Source organism: Sturnira hondurensis, unplaced genomic scaffold (assembly GCF_014824575.4).
Source record: "Sturnira hondurensis isolate 20B ecotype Veracruz unplaced genomic scaffold, ASM1482457v3 Scaffold0019428, whole genome shotgun sequence".
Classification (NCBI taxonomy): Eukaryota; Metazoa; Chordata; class Mammalia; order Chiroptera; family Phyllostomidae; genus Sturnira; species Sturnira hondurensis.
In genome coordinates, this window is record NW_028092059.1 from 5689813 (window position 1) to 5704819 (window position 15007).

The 15007-nt window shown below is 45.5% G+C and overlaps 1 protein-coding gene across 1 annotated transcript in view; it reads left to right on the forward strand.

Annotated features, from left to right (window-relative positions):
• The first annotated feature begins 1270 nt into the window (after positions 1–1270).
• The window catches only part of KIF5C (kinesin family member 5C), a 153744-nt gene continuing 140007 nt past the window's right edge, over positions 1271–15007 (forward strand). Inside the window, exon 1 of the mRNA XM_037027802.1 lies at positions 1271–1780. Within this exon, the coding sequence (XP_036883697.1) occupies positions 1655–1780 (126 nt within the window). The 5' untranslated portion in view covers positions 1271–1654. The remainder of the gene's footprint in view (positions 1781–15007) is intronic.

Sequence of the window (15007 nt, forward strand, 5' to 3'; positions counted from 1 at the left end):
ATCTATCCTTACCTAGTGGTAGAAACTGAAGAATGAAACCCAGGGGTTGTTAGCAGGTGGTCTCCCTGACATTGGAAGGGTGAGAATGAGTGAGGCCAAAACAAAGAGAGAACAGGGACGAGAGCGAGAGCGAGAGCGAGAGCGAGAGCGAGAGCGAGAGCGAGAGAGAGAGAGAGAGAGAGAGAGAGAGAGCGCGCGCGAGAGAGAGTCTTGGTAGCCTGCCCCTGCTCTGGCCTGGCTGTTTGATCATTTCTTGAATAAGCAATATAAATCTGTGTTCTTCTGATAAATATTCCTTTTGCCCAGTCACTACAGTTGGCTTTTTTTCACTTTCCATTGTAAGAGCCCTACTACTTAGTAAGAGGTAGGCTTACTAAGGCAGGCATGAATGGGTGACTCCAGGAGACCAAATGGCTTAAACAAGATAGCAGAAACAAGCAGAATAAGAGTGAATGGAGGAGGCCACAAGTAGTTTGGGATCTGTCAGTGTGTAAACATCTAGACAAGAAGTGGCAAGAGATGAGGCCAGTAAGTAGGAAGAAATCTGATTGTGGGCCTGGGTGTATTTTGTGAAGGATTTGGGACTTGATCCTGTATATATTCTGTACATATTACAGGATTCTAGAAGGCATTAGGCAGAGGTTCTGTGAACTGTACTATAACTAAGTTATTAAGAAGTTCTTAACCTGGGAATTATTGGCAGGCTTCAAGTTGTTCCTAAATCCAGTTAAATACTATGAAAAACAAATCTGTGACTGTTTATGAGGCTGTCTTTGTTTTCTACAGTTTGAATAGGAACCTAATTTCATCAGATGTTAAAAGAATCCCTGACCCGTGCTATGAGCCCTGGCTGGTGTGGCTCAGTTGATCGTGCGTCATCCCTTAAAGTGAAAGGTCTCTAGGTTGGATTCCTGGTTGGGGAACATGCCTGAGTTCCCAAGTAGGTCCCTAGAGAAAATGCTCCATAACTGTTTGGTTGAGATGTAGAGATAATATAGGCCTGGTTGTTTATAGAGATCTTAACCGGGAGTATTTGATATAAACGCCATCCTGTTCTTGACTTGGGCAGACAGAGCAGATCTGCAGGCCCCTGCAAGCACCAGTGCTGTCTCAGAAAGCCAACTCCAAGCGCCCTTGTCCTTCCACCTGCAAGTGAAGCGACTACAAGTCCCAGGATGCTCCCCTTCGAAGCCGGGGAGGATTTCTACAGTGACGTTATTGCCCCTGCGGCCAGGGGAGGGCGGGACTGTGGGGCTGAGGGGCGGGCCGGAGAGCGCGCTGGTGCTGATGCAGGATGGCTGAGCGCGCAGGAGCCCGGGAGGACTGAGCCGGGCGAGGCTCGCTCCCTGCGCGTCGCCTGGTCCGGCCGCGTGGTCGCCGGCAGTGGGTCTGGGCGCAGCGCGGGGGGCCAGGGCGGGGCCAGGGAAGGTAGATCTGCAGTCGGTGGGCCGGGAGCTGATCGACTGCCCACCTATTCCGCCTCCGAGCTGCCGGAGCTGCCCAACCTCCGAATTCGCAATGACCTGCTGAGAAGCTTCGTGGAGGCTGCTGGAGGCGGCCTCGCTGCGGGCGGCGCGTTCGCGGCCTCCTTTCCGGCTGTGCCGAGCCCCGGCCCCCCGCCCCTGCCAGCGCCCCCTCCCTGCCGCCGGCCGAGATGGCGGATCCAGCTGAATGCAGCATCAAAGTGATGTGCCGGTTCCGGCCCCTCAACGAAGCGGAGATCCTCCGCGGGGACAAATTCATCCCCAAATTTAAAGGCGATGATACCGTGGTAATCGGGGTAAGTGTCTGGGGCACCCGGTCTCCCCTCTACTTCGCGCTGTAGCCTGGCGCCCCGACGACCCAGACGGAGCAGAGATGCTCGGGGTACCCCTTCGGACATCCCTGCGAGGCTGCTTTCTCGGGTGGACTTGACGAGAGAGCCCCTGTCAACGCATCATAGTTTCCTCCCTGGCCAGTGGAGGGGCGACAAGGGCCCAGGTGGTGAGGGTGGGGGTGGGGGGCGAGGAAGGGCTCCACGCCGCCATTGTTCGGGGTGGGGGTCCGGGTGGGCCTTTTGTTCCTCGCCCTCCTCATGCCGCGTGGGTAGTGTGTTCAGGTTACCCTCAAGTCGGGGTGCCCAGGCTCCCCTTTTAAAGTGTGAGCTCTGCAAACCTACAAATGATTCCAGGGATCAATTTGATTTATTGAACACTGCCTTTCCTCACGAACTTAGCAAAAGGAGAATTAAAAGGTACTGGAAAAATCCTAGCCTTGTCTACTACGGCCATCTAGACGCGGCTGCCCCCGGCGTTTCACCTTGCTTTGCGCGCTGAAGGTGGGGGATGCAGGGAACGTTGGTGGCCTAGGTGTCCCTGGGAGGCCTGGTGTCCCTCCAGCTTCTTCTCAGCCCCAGATTGCTTCGGATGTAGAGCCCGGGTCTGACCCCTCCAGAATGGGCAGGTTCCCCAACCTGGTGTCTGCAGACCCTCGATATGTTTTGTACTAAGTAGAGAGGAGGCTGTGTGCCCAAATCTGTGCGGCTGGAGGTCCCCAAGCGCAGCCCAGCAGGCCCACTGTGCACAGAGCAGAAGTTACTTTATGTGGCTAGGGTCCCCCTCCTTCTTGATCTATCTTCTCACCTTTCCCCTCCCCCCCCCAACCTCCGCAGCTGGGGCTGCTGGTGGAGGAGAGAATACCATGAGTTTTTAGTTCTTAAAGGAATATATCAACTGAAATAAATCAGCCTTGACCTCCGCCCCTCCTCCTCCCCTCCGCTGTCCCCAGCGTGTGTAGCGGATGGTGCCCTCTTTGTATGCGAGCCGCGTGGGGAGGGACCGAATTAATGGGAACCTCCCGATCCCGCCGACAGGTTCCTGGCAGTCCGCTGGAGGCTGCTAATGCAGCCTTCCCGTCCCCAGCATTGATTAAGTGATGTCATCCCGATCACTGAGCATGCTCGGAGTAACCCCCTCCCTCCCATTCCCCGGAGTGGCTGGTGTATTTAGGTTAAGTGATTGACAGGTGACATTTTACGGAGGGTCTCTGCCTTAGTCTGCTAGGCCTTTCTCAAACTGGAGGCCGACGTTTGCCGGCCACGGCAGCCCCCAGTATCTTCACCAAGATTGTGTCACAGCAAAGGGCCCGGGAACTAGCAGGTACTGAATGTACCAGTAAGCTGGGTACCTCCCCTCCACCCTTAGGCCTTGGCATCTGGGCTTCATCGCCTTCCTCCCTTAGGAAGGCAGCTCCCCCTGTCGACCTTTTCTCCCCTCCCCATTTTCAGTCTTCAGGATACTGTGACTTCTGAATGCTGTGTGGATCGTCCTTTATTCTGAGGGTTGACCCTTGAGGGTCGGAAAGAGGAGTTTTCTCTCTGCTTAGTGTTAAGCTGAAGAGATGTATGCTACAACTATTGATGATGAGGAAAATTCTGTAATTAATGTATTAATTCTGTAATTAATACAGGATAGTGATATATTCATGGCGAGTGCATGGGGGCAAATGGTAAGTTGTTTGGGTTACACCTCTCAGCTGGGATCAGCCTACAGTCTAGGCTTCGAGTAGGAGTTACTGGGTATATCTAGTCCCCGCCCCTTGCCTTGTAACAGTATCTTAAAACAAGTAATTGTGCAGCGCTAGAACATGTTCTGGTGAACCCCCCCCTACTTTTCTTTTTTCCTCAGAAGTTTTAAGGAACAGCCTGCAGAGGTTTCTTCTCCTTTTTCCTCTTCTTCTTCTCTCCTTCCTCATTTTTCTCTTTCTTCTTAGAGCAACAGACCAGGACTAACAAAGTGGGATAAAATAGGGTGGGGCAAAAGTAGGTTTACAGTTGTGAGTATATGAAACACGGAGTTTATTCACTAATTATTGTATTTTTCATCTGAACAACTGTAAACCTACTTCTGCCCCCCTCTGAATAGCATCCTTTTTGATCTGTGTAGGAGGCAGAGATCCTTCATTTTAGGGTTTACTTTCTTTAATATTATGCCATTACTATGTGTATATATTTCCCATCTAAATATATGTTATTGACCAAATCAGTTAAAACAAAGTACATAAATTTTACCATAAAATGGTCACCATATAAAATAAATAATTTAAATAAAAATTGTGTATGAGAATACACATGTAGCTCTTCAACCGTGAAGTTAAATTTTTGCTGATCTTACTATACTCCTTTAACACAGCACAGTTTCCAGTTTTAAGATAAATTTGTTTATTGCAATAAAGCATTCATATAGAAAGGTATTACCATAATTATACAGCTTGATGAGTTTTTATAGGTGAACACTCTTGTAGTCACCTCTTGAACTAAGAACCAGATGTTTTCAGGGCCCCCGAAGCCCCTCTCACATCCCTTTCTGTCATGAATTGCTCCTTCTTCAGGGTAACCAGTATTCCGGCTTCTAAGGCCATAGGTCAGTTTTTTTAAACTTTATATACCTAAAACCAAACAGTATGTGCCTTCTTGTGCGCAACATTACACTTGTCAGATTCATCCACGCTGCGGCCTGTGGCAGCAGGGCGTCCGTCCTCGCTGTTCTGCAGCATCCCATTGTGGGAACGCGGCATGGTTTATTTGTCCACTAACTGTTGATGCACATCTGGGTAGTTTCCAGTTGGGGCTAATGTAGACAGAGTTGCTATGCATATTCCTTCATACACATCGTTTGGTGAGTGTGGCTACAGAACAGAAAACTACCACATGCTCAAGTGTGTGGGGACTTGGGCTGGCATGTTCTAGGACCCTCCCCACTCCTAATTAATAATGTGTAACTAAGGGAAATGGCAGTCCTGGCAGCCTCTGTCACGCTTTGCACACTGAGTAGAATGGTTCCCCAGTCAGTTCAGTTGGAACCAGCCTGCATGGCTTAGTTCCAGGGAGAGACTTACCCCTCCCCACGTGATGGGTACTCCCCTCCTTGCAGGGGTGCAGGTTGTGGGGACAACCAGAGAAGCCCAGAACCATCCAGAAATGTCGGTAACCTTCACTCCCAACAGAAAGCTAGTAAAAAATGAATTTTTGTGGAGTTACTGTTAGTCCAAATTCAGAATCCCAGAAAATCTTTTTATTTTTGAAATGGGGGTAATTATTTTTTTCTGTTTAAAGTCTTGTTCAAATCTTATGGAAATGCATGCTAACAGGGAGATTTTGCAGGTGGAGTTTCTAGATTTCTCTTTTTAAGAAAATGTCCTGCCTTGGAGGAATCAATTTCACCATTCTTGCATTTTTTTCAGCTCTTGTGCAAAGCTTTCTTTCCTGGGCCTCCCCAGCCACTCTCTCTCCCCACTTGGAACTCCTGTAGCATTTATTTTGTATATGACTGCATAATCTATCGCCTCAGGTGATTATTCGTTTTGATTATTTGTCTAATGGTGTTGTAAGCCATGTGCAGAGAGACAAGGACCTTCCATGTTCCATCTCTTTGTATTTCCCAGGGCCTTTTCCATAGAAGGCACTTAGTACATATTTATTGATGCCTTTGACTGTAGAAATCTTTACTTTTGTATGTTCACTTATTTTATGGACTTTTAGTTGGCTGTAGGCTGTGGGGAGTGGTAAAGAAACAATTTTAAAGAGAAGTGCTATTCCTTTGAGCAGGCCGGATAGGATAGCATGCATGTACTAGATTTAAAAAGCTGTAAGAAGACTGGGAGAGAACTGCATCCAGTTTTGTTAAAAATTAGGAAACCTAATTGTTCTGGTGATGAGCTGGAAGTGGAGGGTGGGGGCGGCCTAGTCATCAGCAGAGGGAACCCGAGCGAAGTCTCCAGAGAAGTGTATTGGATTTACAGCATTTCTCGGAGTACTCTTCCATTGTCTGCTAAAAATCCTGGTGAGTCATCCATTACTTTGGCCTCTGCCTGTTGGTTTTGATGTATCTGTGTTGATGGAAACTGTCTTAGAGAGTTCCCTGTAAGGTTCCCTAAACGATTCTTCAGTTTGGGGCTTTCCTTTCCTTCTCTGGTTCAAAGTCCTGGGAAAGTGGGTCTTATTAAAGATGAGTGCTTCCGCCTGAGGCCATGTACAATAAGTTCTAGCCTGTTTGAGAGCCAGAGCAAAACATCAGCCACCAATGCTGAGCTGGTGAGTGGTGTGGAAGATGGCCTCCGTGCTCAGACTAGTTCTGGGCGGTGAATGGGCAACAAAGTTCAGGAGCTGGGACAGAGACCAGATTCCAAGCCTGAGTTATCATTGCGGTGATTAAGGGCTGAATAAGTAAAGAAATATAAGTAGAACTTTTTGTGTCCAACAGTCATAGTCTTTACAAGTAAGAACATTGAAATTTTTTCTTTGTACATTTATACACAGTCAAATCTGTCTGTCCTTTTCTATTGGTGTGTAGTATGTAGAGGATATGACCAATACAGAGTTATGTAGTTATGCTGTATTAGTATTCTGTTGCTGCTATAGCTAATTACTACACATTTGAGGCTTAAACAACACAAGTTTATTATCTACAGTATCCATAGGTCAGAAGTCTGACAGGTCAGCTCGTTTCTCTGTTTAGAGTCTCATAAAGCCGAAACCAAGGTAGTGTGGGCAGGACTGTGTTCTTTTCCTGCAGGATCTAGAGGAGATCCACTTTTTACTCATTCATGTTGGTGGCAGAGTTCAGCTCATAGTGGTTGTAGGGCTGAAGGTCCCATTTCCACGCCATCAGCCTGGGCTGCTCTCAGTTTCTAGAGACTCAGGCCCTAGGCACTTTGTGCAACTTAAAAGCCAGGAATGGTCGGGTCCCTCCCATGCTTCAAATTTCTCCTGCCTCTACTTCCACGGCGTGTCTCTCTCCTCGACTGTTCTTCCTCCTTCTTCCACTTTTACGGGCTGCATGATTGCATTGAGCCCATCCCCAAATCCAGGATGACCTCCCAGTTGTAAGGTCAGTCGATTAGCAACTTTAATTCCATCTCAAAGTCCCTTTTATTCTGCAATGTTCACATATTCACAGATTTTCAGGGACTAGAATGTGAACACGTTTTCGGGGCCATCATTCTCCTTACCACATACCACCACCATAATCAAGGTACAAAGCAGTTTCCTCCCCCACTGTAGTCAAACCTTCTCCCTTCTCTTAACCCCTGACAACCACTTACCTGGTCTTCCTCTGTAATTTTACCTTTTCCAGATTGTCATAAAGGTGGAATCATATATTAAGTACTTTTTTGACTCTGGGTTTGACTCCCTTAACTCTGCATTTTATGTTGTTGCAAGTAGCAATAGTTCATTCTTTTTTGCTGCTTAGTGTATTCCATTAGATGGTGTATCACAGTTTGTTTATCTGTTCAACTGTTTTACCTTTGGGTTGTTTGCGATTTGGGATGGTTATGAATAAAGCCGCTCTACACCTACACAAATAGGTTTTTGTGTGCGAATACATTTTTATATCTCTTGGGTCAGTATCCAGGCCCGGGATTGCTGGGAGATCATACTGTAACTCCATATTTAATTCCAAGAAGCTGCCAAACAGTTTTCCAAGGTGATTGTACCATTTTGCATTCCCATCTAAAAGCAGTAACGTTTTAAGTTAGGGTTTAAATAGTTTACTCAGTTATTTTGTGTGCGTATTAACAGTGTTTGTAGTAGTGTGGAGATATATCAGTCCTTCATTTCTCTGTGCTCTAAATTCAGAGAAGTTTACGTCACCTGGAACTGGATTGGTGGTTTCCTGTAAATATACCCTCTGAAACCCTGGGATGAGTGAACACAAGAGAGTAGCCATAACCTGGCACATGTCCCTGGAGGCTGCTTACTGCAGTAAGCACACTGCTGGTGGTACGTAAGTGAACGGACTTGGTAGAGGAAGCAGGGAGAGACAGAACTGAGCACGGATTCACTAGATAGCTGTTAGACTTTTAAAAGGTTGCTTAGCTTCTGTGGACCTCAGTGCACTCGTATAAAGTGGGGGTAATTGTATCACAGGGTTGTTAAGACTAAATGAAATGAAGTCAGAAAGGAATCTGGTACAAAGAAAATGCTCAATACATGCTAATTGTCTCCCGCATTTCCTATTTCCCTTGTAATTTTCCTCATTTTTAGAATTATCTTTGTCCTCCAAAATTATTGCCCTTATTAACTCTGGCTGTCTCCTAAAAACCCTCCCTATCAATACAGCCTCATCTCTTAAGCATTTGTCCGTTCCATTCTCCTGCTTGGAATGGCCACTCTTGTGCTTATTTGTAGAGTTTCTAACTACCGGTGAGGGCAGCCAGTGCTCATCTCCCGCTGCCTTATTTATAGAGCATGTCCGCTGTGCCTTTTATCTGCAGTGATTGCATATAGGTGTGTGTGTGTGTGTGTCCTCCCCATGTAAATTACAAGCTTCTCAGGGACAGGAGCTGTTTTTGACGTCTTTTTCTACTTTACTGTAGTCGTACAGTTGCTTTGTAAGGATATTTCAGTTATTGAGGGTTCTTTCTCTCCTGTTTCCTGCCTGGAATCAAGTCTTGTAATTGCCAGTTTCTAAATTACCTCATATAGCTTAGGTATCACTGGGGATTTCTCTCCGCCTCCACCTGTGCTTGTCTGGCCCGACTCCCCTGTTTAATGACTGTGTTTTCCAATCTCCGCTTTTCTCCCCCCTTCAAAACAGGAAACCTCCTCCACCTTCACATTCCCTTCAGTCCCTGCCTCAGAACGATCACCTGCGCCTACTTATTAAACAAGCGAAAACAAAACTACCTACTCCCAAATGGTTTCTCCTGAATTAAAGAAAAAGTGGCTTCTCGACAGGCCCAATTTCCCCTTCTCTCAGGTTTTTCATACAGTCCTATGTTCATGGCTAAGAGAGCTCCTCCCTTAACCCATTTGCTGCACATCAATCAAGTTGCTTTTGGAAGGAATCGAGTTGTTGAATTTGTGGTTCTTTGCAAATATTACAGAGAGCCCGAGAGACAGTGGGGTTTTAGGTTCACTATGATGTCGTCTGCCCAGCCCCAAGCCTGGGTGCAGGTCGTGTAGCCCAAGACAGACTCCTAGCTCTGAGATTTCATGGCCGTGTGAACTTGCAACTTGGACACCAGTGCCGCTTTCCTGGCCTGTGGAATGGGGATAATAATACTTTCCCTGTTGCAGGATTGTGACATTTACAGGAGATCCCGCATGTGGAGTGCTGACCACGGTGCCTGGCCTATAGCAGACATTCCAAAAATGTGTGCTGCCGTAAGACCCACTCGTGGTTATTTCTCTGTATTCTTGTCAGACTGACTGATCTTGGGAAAGCCCAGACCCTTCACCGTTGTCCCAGTGCCCTCAGGCTATGCTAAGAAAAAAATTATTCTGCAATTGGTGAAAACAGCAAAGAAGGTGATTGTGATGGGTGTCAACACTATTGCAATAGGGGAGAGGAACTGGGCTCGACTCCCAATGCAGGTGCAAGTGGAGCAGGTTGGGGGGTGTGGGTGGACATCTGTTACTCAGAGGGGACATCAAGGTGGGGGTGCATTCTTGTGAACTGACCAAACAGGATCCTTGCTGAAGGCAGGATAGATAACAAGGTATTTAGATATTAGTACTGGGGTATTGGGTGTGCTGAGATTTTAAGATTAGGAGATTCTCTCTACACTGCCTTAGCAGCATCCTTGTTAAAACTAGATTCTGCAAGGATGGACATGGAAGTTCGAGGTTGAGGCTCCATTGAGAAAAGGTTCTCAGAGGAGCCTATGTCAAGTTTGGTCAAGGAGCCAGTCTCCACCAGATAGAATCTGGATATTTCAGTGGGGCATTCAAGGCCCTCCATACTCTGGGCCTGCCTACCGTCCTACCCCTACCCCATATTCCATCTGTGCTGCCATTCCGCCCAAAGATGAGGCTGCTTAATACCTGCCCCCCAACAGCTTCTCTCATCCCACATACGTAGGATGATGGCCTCAAAACGTGTCTGTACGGTGAGCATCCATTCACCGTTAGTCTCTCATCCCACGGTGCCTCCTCCGAAACTGCTTCTGAGCCCTTCTTCCCCTTTGCCCTGGCCGGGTTAAACACTTCCTGCCGTGAACCCCTTGTACTGTGCGTAACTCTTGGCTGAATTTCCCCGGTGCTGCATTTGTTTGGGTATGTGTGTCCTTTCTACCCATTAGACTAAAAGCTAATGGGGTTTTTAGCTATTGTTTATTTATTTCCATTTATGTCCATCTCCAAGGCCTGGAACAGTGCCTAAAACAGAGTAGTTGCTCAGTACAAGATGTCTTTTGGAAGAGATGGAAAAGTACTGATTCTTTTAGGCTGTCAGATGTCAGAGCCTGGTGTTACTTGCTCAGATTTTTACCTTGATGTTTGTCCAGCTCTGGTCCCTTGTTTTTCCTACTTGGACATCTTCATAGTTTTTTACAGTTTTGGGGGGAGTTCTAGTATATTTCATGCTCATTGGGGAAAAAATCTGAAACCATTCAGAAAGCATGAAGGCAAAATCACTCTTAATTTTATGAGCTAGAAAACACCATTGTTAACATCTTATTGTTTATTCCAGCTCTTTTCTATTCATAAAACAATACATTTTGTTTTAAAACAGAGATATGAGCCCAGTCCAGTGTGGCTTGGTTGAAACATCATCTTGCAGACCAAAAGGTCGTGGGCCCAATTTCAGGTCAGGGCACACACTCTGTCTGTGGGTTCCAACCCTACTTGAGGTCTATAGGAGAAGGCAACCAGTTGATGTGTCTCTCTCTTTCCCTTCTCTCTATGTAAGCAACGAAAATTTGCCCTCGGGTGAGGATAAAAACATAAATAATAACAAATATATGATTTTATAAAATCTGCTTGAGCCCTGGCTGGTGTAGCTCAGTGGATTGAGAATGGGCTGCAGACCGAAGGGTTGCCAGTTCAATTCCCAGTCGGGCTACGTGCCTGGGTTGCAGGCTGGTTCCCTAATGGGGCCACATGAGAGGCAACCCCACATTGATGTTTCTCTCCCTCTCTTTCTCCCTCCCTTCCTCTCTCTCTAAAAATAAATAAATAAAATCTTTAACAACAACAACAAAAAAATCTGTTTGAAACCTGTAGTATACCTCAGACATTAGCATTTTTAAAGGTTATATATAATTCCATCACAGGTCTAATCAGTACTTTATTTAACCACTCCCTTCTGACAGACATTTTAAGTTTTTCTTTTCTGTTACAGTCAGAGGTGTGATAAATATCAGTGCCCACATTTCCCTGTGCACTTGCCCAATTACTTTGTTAGAATACATTTCTAGAATTGGGTTTCCTGGGTGAAAGGAGATAGATAATTTTAAGGTATCCCCACTTTGGAGAGGGAGCAAATGAGAGATGATGAACTGTATTCCACTCTATACTGTCACCTCTCCGCTTCCCCCATGGAGTTGCCTTTTTGTCCCATAAGGCATCCATCCCATGATACCTGAGCTAAATAAATCCTCACAGGGTATGAATTGGTCACGCACTGTTAGCCTGTGGGTGCAGAACGTGGCCATGCCTTCAGACTTTTAATGTAAACCATAGGATTTGGTAGGCTGTCTCCTGTCAGTTTCAATATCTTCAAGGATGTTGTGTTTTTTTTTGGTGGTGATCAAAACCTCAGTCTCTCTCTTGGGAAGAAGAGAGATGGAAGCGAAGATTGTAGTCTTAAAGAAAAGTCATTTTCTTAAAGAAAAGGAGGGTGACTGTGTCCTTTTTCCTTGGCACTGATGTTTTCTGGGCAGTGGTAGCTGAGAAGGGATGAAATAGCCCCTCAAAAATATCCTAGAAAGAGCTCCCCCCACCTTGATTACTAGGTACACTTTTAAAAACTTAAATAAAATTTTGAAATTACACTGAAGTAGAAAGAATAACAAAATAAACACCCGTGAACTGGCTTTAACCATCATCAATAAATCAGCCAATCTTTTTTTATATTTCCCTAAACTTTTCACTCCATTGTTTTAAAGTGAAATCTCATATCTTACATTATTTTATCTCTAAATTGTAATACCTGTCTCTAAAAGATCAGGGCTCTTAAAACCACACCAACGTTATCACACGGAAATAATGCCAAATATTCAAATGCCCCTCCACCATTGCCTCATAAATTCTTCTACTTTTGATTTGCCCACATCCGAATACTAGGCACTATTAATTAGAAGTGAGGTGAGAAAGAGATGCTCATTCACTTCCCTCTTGGAACAAGGGGAGGCTTTTGGTAGAGAGTCATGTGTAGCAGTAGAAACACATGGAGCAGTCAGGGCTCATCAGGATTTCCAGCCCATTTCCCTTACCCGTGGTCACGTCCCAGTTATCTTTTTAATAAACCAACACTGGCCTTGCAGTGTTACCCAGAAAGCTATTTAAATAGCTTAGTGCTTTGTAGCTTTCCCCCGGTGCTCCTTTCCCTTGCTTTAGTTGGCCTGCATGAGCTTCAGGAGAGCAGGCTGACCTGTCACTCATTTGTCTTCCAAGCTCAGTACCCACTCGTTAGTTGGGTACCGACTATGCTTAGGGCAGTTCTTGTAGGTGTGTCTAGGGGGTCTTAGTATTTATACCCTTTTAGTCAGTGAATATCCATCCTTGATGTGAATTGAATACTGGAAAATAGATCCACAGAGCTGAAGGGAAAAGATAGAGGTGAGAACCTAATTCAGTGCCACACATTGAATTCAGTGCCACACAATTCATTTTTTTTAAGGAAGGAGATTTGTAGTTCTCTTTTATTCTTTCTTTTCTCATAAAGAAGAACACGCTTTTGAAGGGAGATGTGATTGGAGAAAAAGTGCAAACATCCCAATAATTGATGCTCTAACTTCCTTGAGTGCAGGATATGATATTGCTGGAAGACCTGCGGATCAATAATATTATTTTAGAAGCACTTTATTTAAAGATCCTGGTTACACAAGGATCGACAAGTCTCAGGGACTCTTTCTCTCCCAGGCTCTCCCATAGAGCGATCTCCCATTTCTACGTTATTTTGCCTCATGGGAAAATGAAGAGCAGTCTGCTTCCGTTCTCTGAGGAGGTTATATCATAGCTTTTTCCCCCCGAACAAACTGTCTGGCACCTCACTCCTCAAAGATTAGTGCTGCTTATCTGGGAACCTGGGGAAATAACAACTCCATCTGATATCAGAAACTTTGGATGAGTTGAGGGAAGGGACTTCTATTTCTCTTTCATAGTCACCTCCTGCACCATGGAGAGGAACAAATGCCGATCTGATTGGTCAGTGTCCAAACCTCTGTTGGTCCTGGTTACTGGTGGGCAGGATCCCATGGGAGGCGGTCAGTTCCTTCCTGTGTCTGGCCTCTGTGGTAAGCCAACCTCAGCAGGCTCTGGCTTCCTGGGCTGTCTTCCAGGGGCTGTTTTTTCATCTCTTCTCTGTATGCTGCCCAGTGGATCAATTAGGCTGGGTCCACAGATTCAGGCCCATGTGGGCTGCTCTCAGGGCTCAGAGGGGCTGGGCAGCGGGATGGTCCAGTGGTGAGGTGAGGAAAGTAGGAAGCCCACATAAGCCTTCTCATCTGAAACTTAGGCCAGCTTCAGGGTCGGGATGGTATGTGCCGGCGCCCCACCCGAGTGGTGCCTGGATACCTGCTGTGTACCTGGATCCCTGTGTAGAGCAGACCTGCCCACCCAGGGAGGAGGAGGGAGCCTGGGTCCCTGGCACTAATGTCATCAGAACCTTCTCGCCACTTACAACTATTTATATAATATTTGTGAAAAGTAGACTTTAGAAGGGAAGTGTTTAGCTTTTGTATAATTACTAAGCAACACAACCTACTAATTATCTGTTCAAAGAAGTGGGGAAAAAGCACCCAAAGTACTGTATTCTAGAGCAGGGGTATCCAACCCGTGGGCTGTATGCATCCCAGGGTGGCTATGAATGCGGCCTAACACAAAATCGTAAATGTATTTAATACATTATGAGATTTTTTTGTTATTACATGTCACAGTGTATTTTCTCTGTGGCCCAAGGCAACCATTCCTTCTTCCAGTGTGGCCCAGGGATGCTGAAAGTTTGGACACCCCTGTTAAAGTGGCAATGCTTGTTCATGTATTTGTTAAATGTTCCTTAATAAATATGGCTCTGGATAAAGATTGGCTTAAAGATGTACTTTCAGGCATGGACATTTATCCAAAATAGCTTGTAAAGGGGAAAATATATACCTATTTAGGGCTTACTTCCTTAGTTCAGTGAAAAACAAATATGAAGAGATAACATACAGATTAATGGAAAATTTGAAGTTAAATGAGTTCTTTATTCCAGTGCAAAATGTTTCCTTTTATGGGTATTTTTACGAACTGTAGAGTTTGTGGGGCTTCACAGCAATACCGTTCTGTAAACTGTCCTGCATGGCAGCTGCCGGTCCCGTGTGGCTGTTGAGCACTTTGCAGTGTGTCCGGTCCAGATTAGGGTGTGCAGTAAACACAAAGTGTACACTAGTGTCTGGAGACTTCGTACCAAAAAGGGAATGTGAAGTATCTCATTTTTCATATTTATTACATGTTTTTTTAAAAAAATATTTTATTTATTTATCTTTAGAGGGGAAGGGAAAGAGAGAAAGAGAGAAATATCAATATATGGTTGCCTCTCGTGAGTCCCCTGCTGGGAACTGGCCTGCAACCCAGGCATGTGCCCTGACTGGGAATCGAACCGTGATTGTGTGGTTCGCAGGTATTTATTACATGTTGAAATGATAATATTTTGGACATTTTGGGTTAAATAAAATTAATAAAATCAGTTTTCCCTTTTTGCTTTAATGTGACTACTAGAACATTTTTAAAAATTGTTATTGTTGTTTATTTACAGTTGTCCTCATTTTTCCCTCGTTGCTCTCCCCTGCTAGGAAATTTAAAGTTACATGTGTGACTTGCATTTTTGGCCAGCACTATTTTTCTGTTGGACAGTGTTCATTTTGCATTAAGATCCCGGCATTCAGGTTGTTGTTGCATTTATTCATTTCTGTTTCATTTGGTGTGCGGAGTGAGGGCTTACTGTGTATTAGGCTCAGTGCTAAGCAACTTGGGCTTACTGTATGGGCTAAGTCAGTATCCCTGCCATCAGTAAACATGTATAGAACCCAGTGGTAGAAAGCAAGT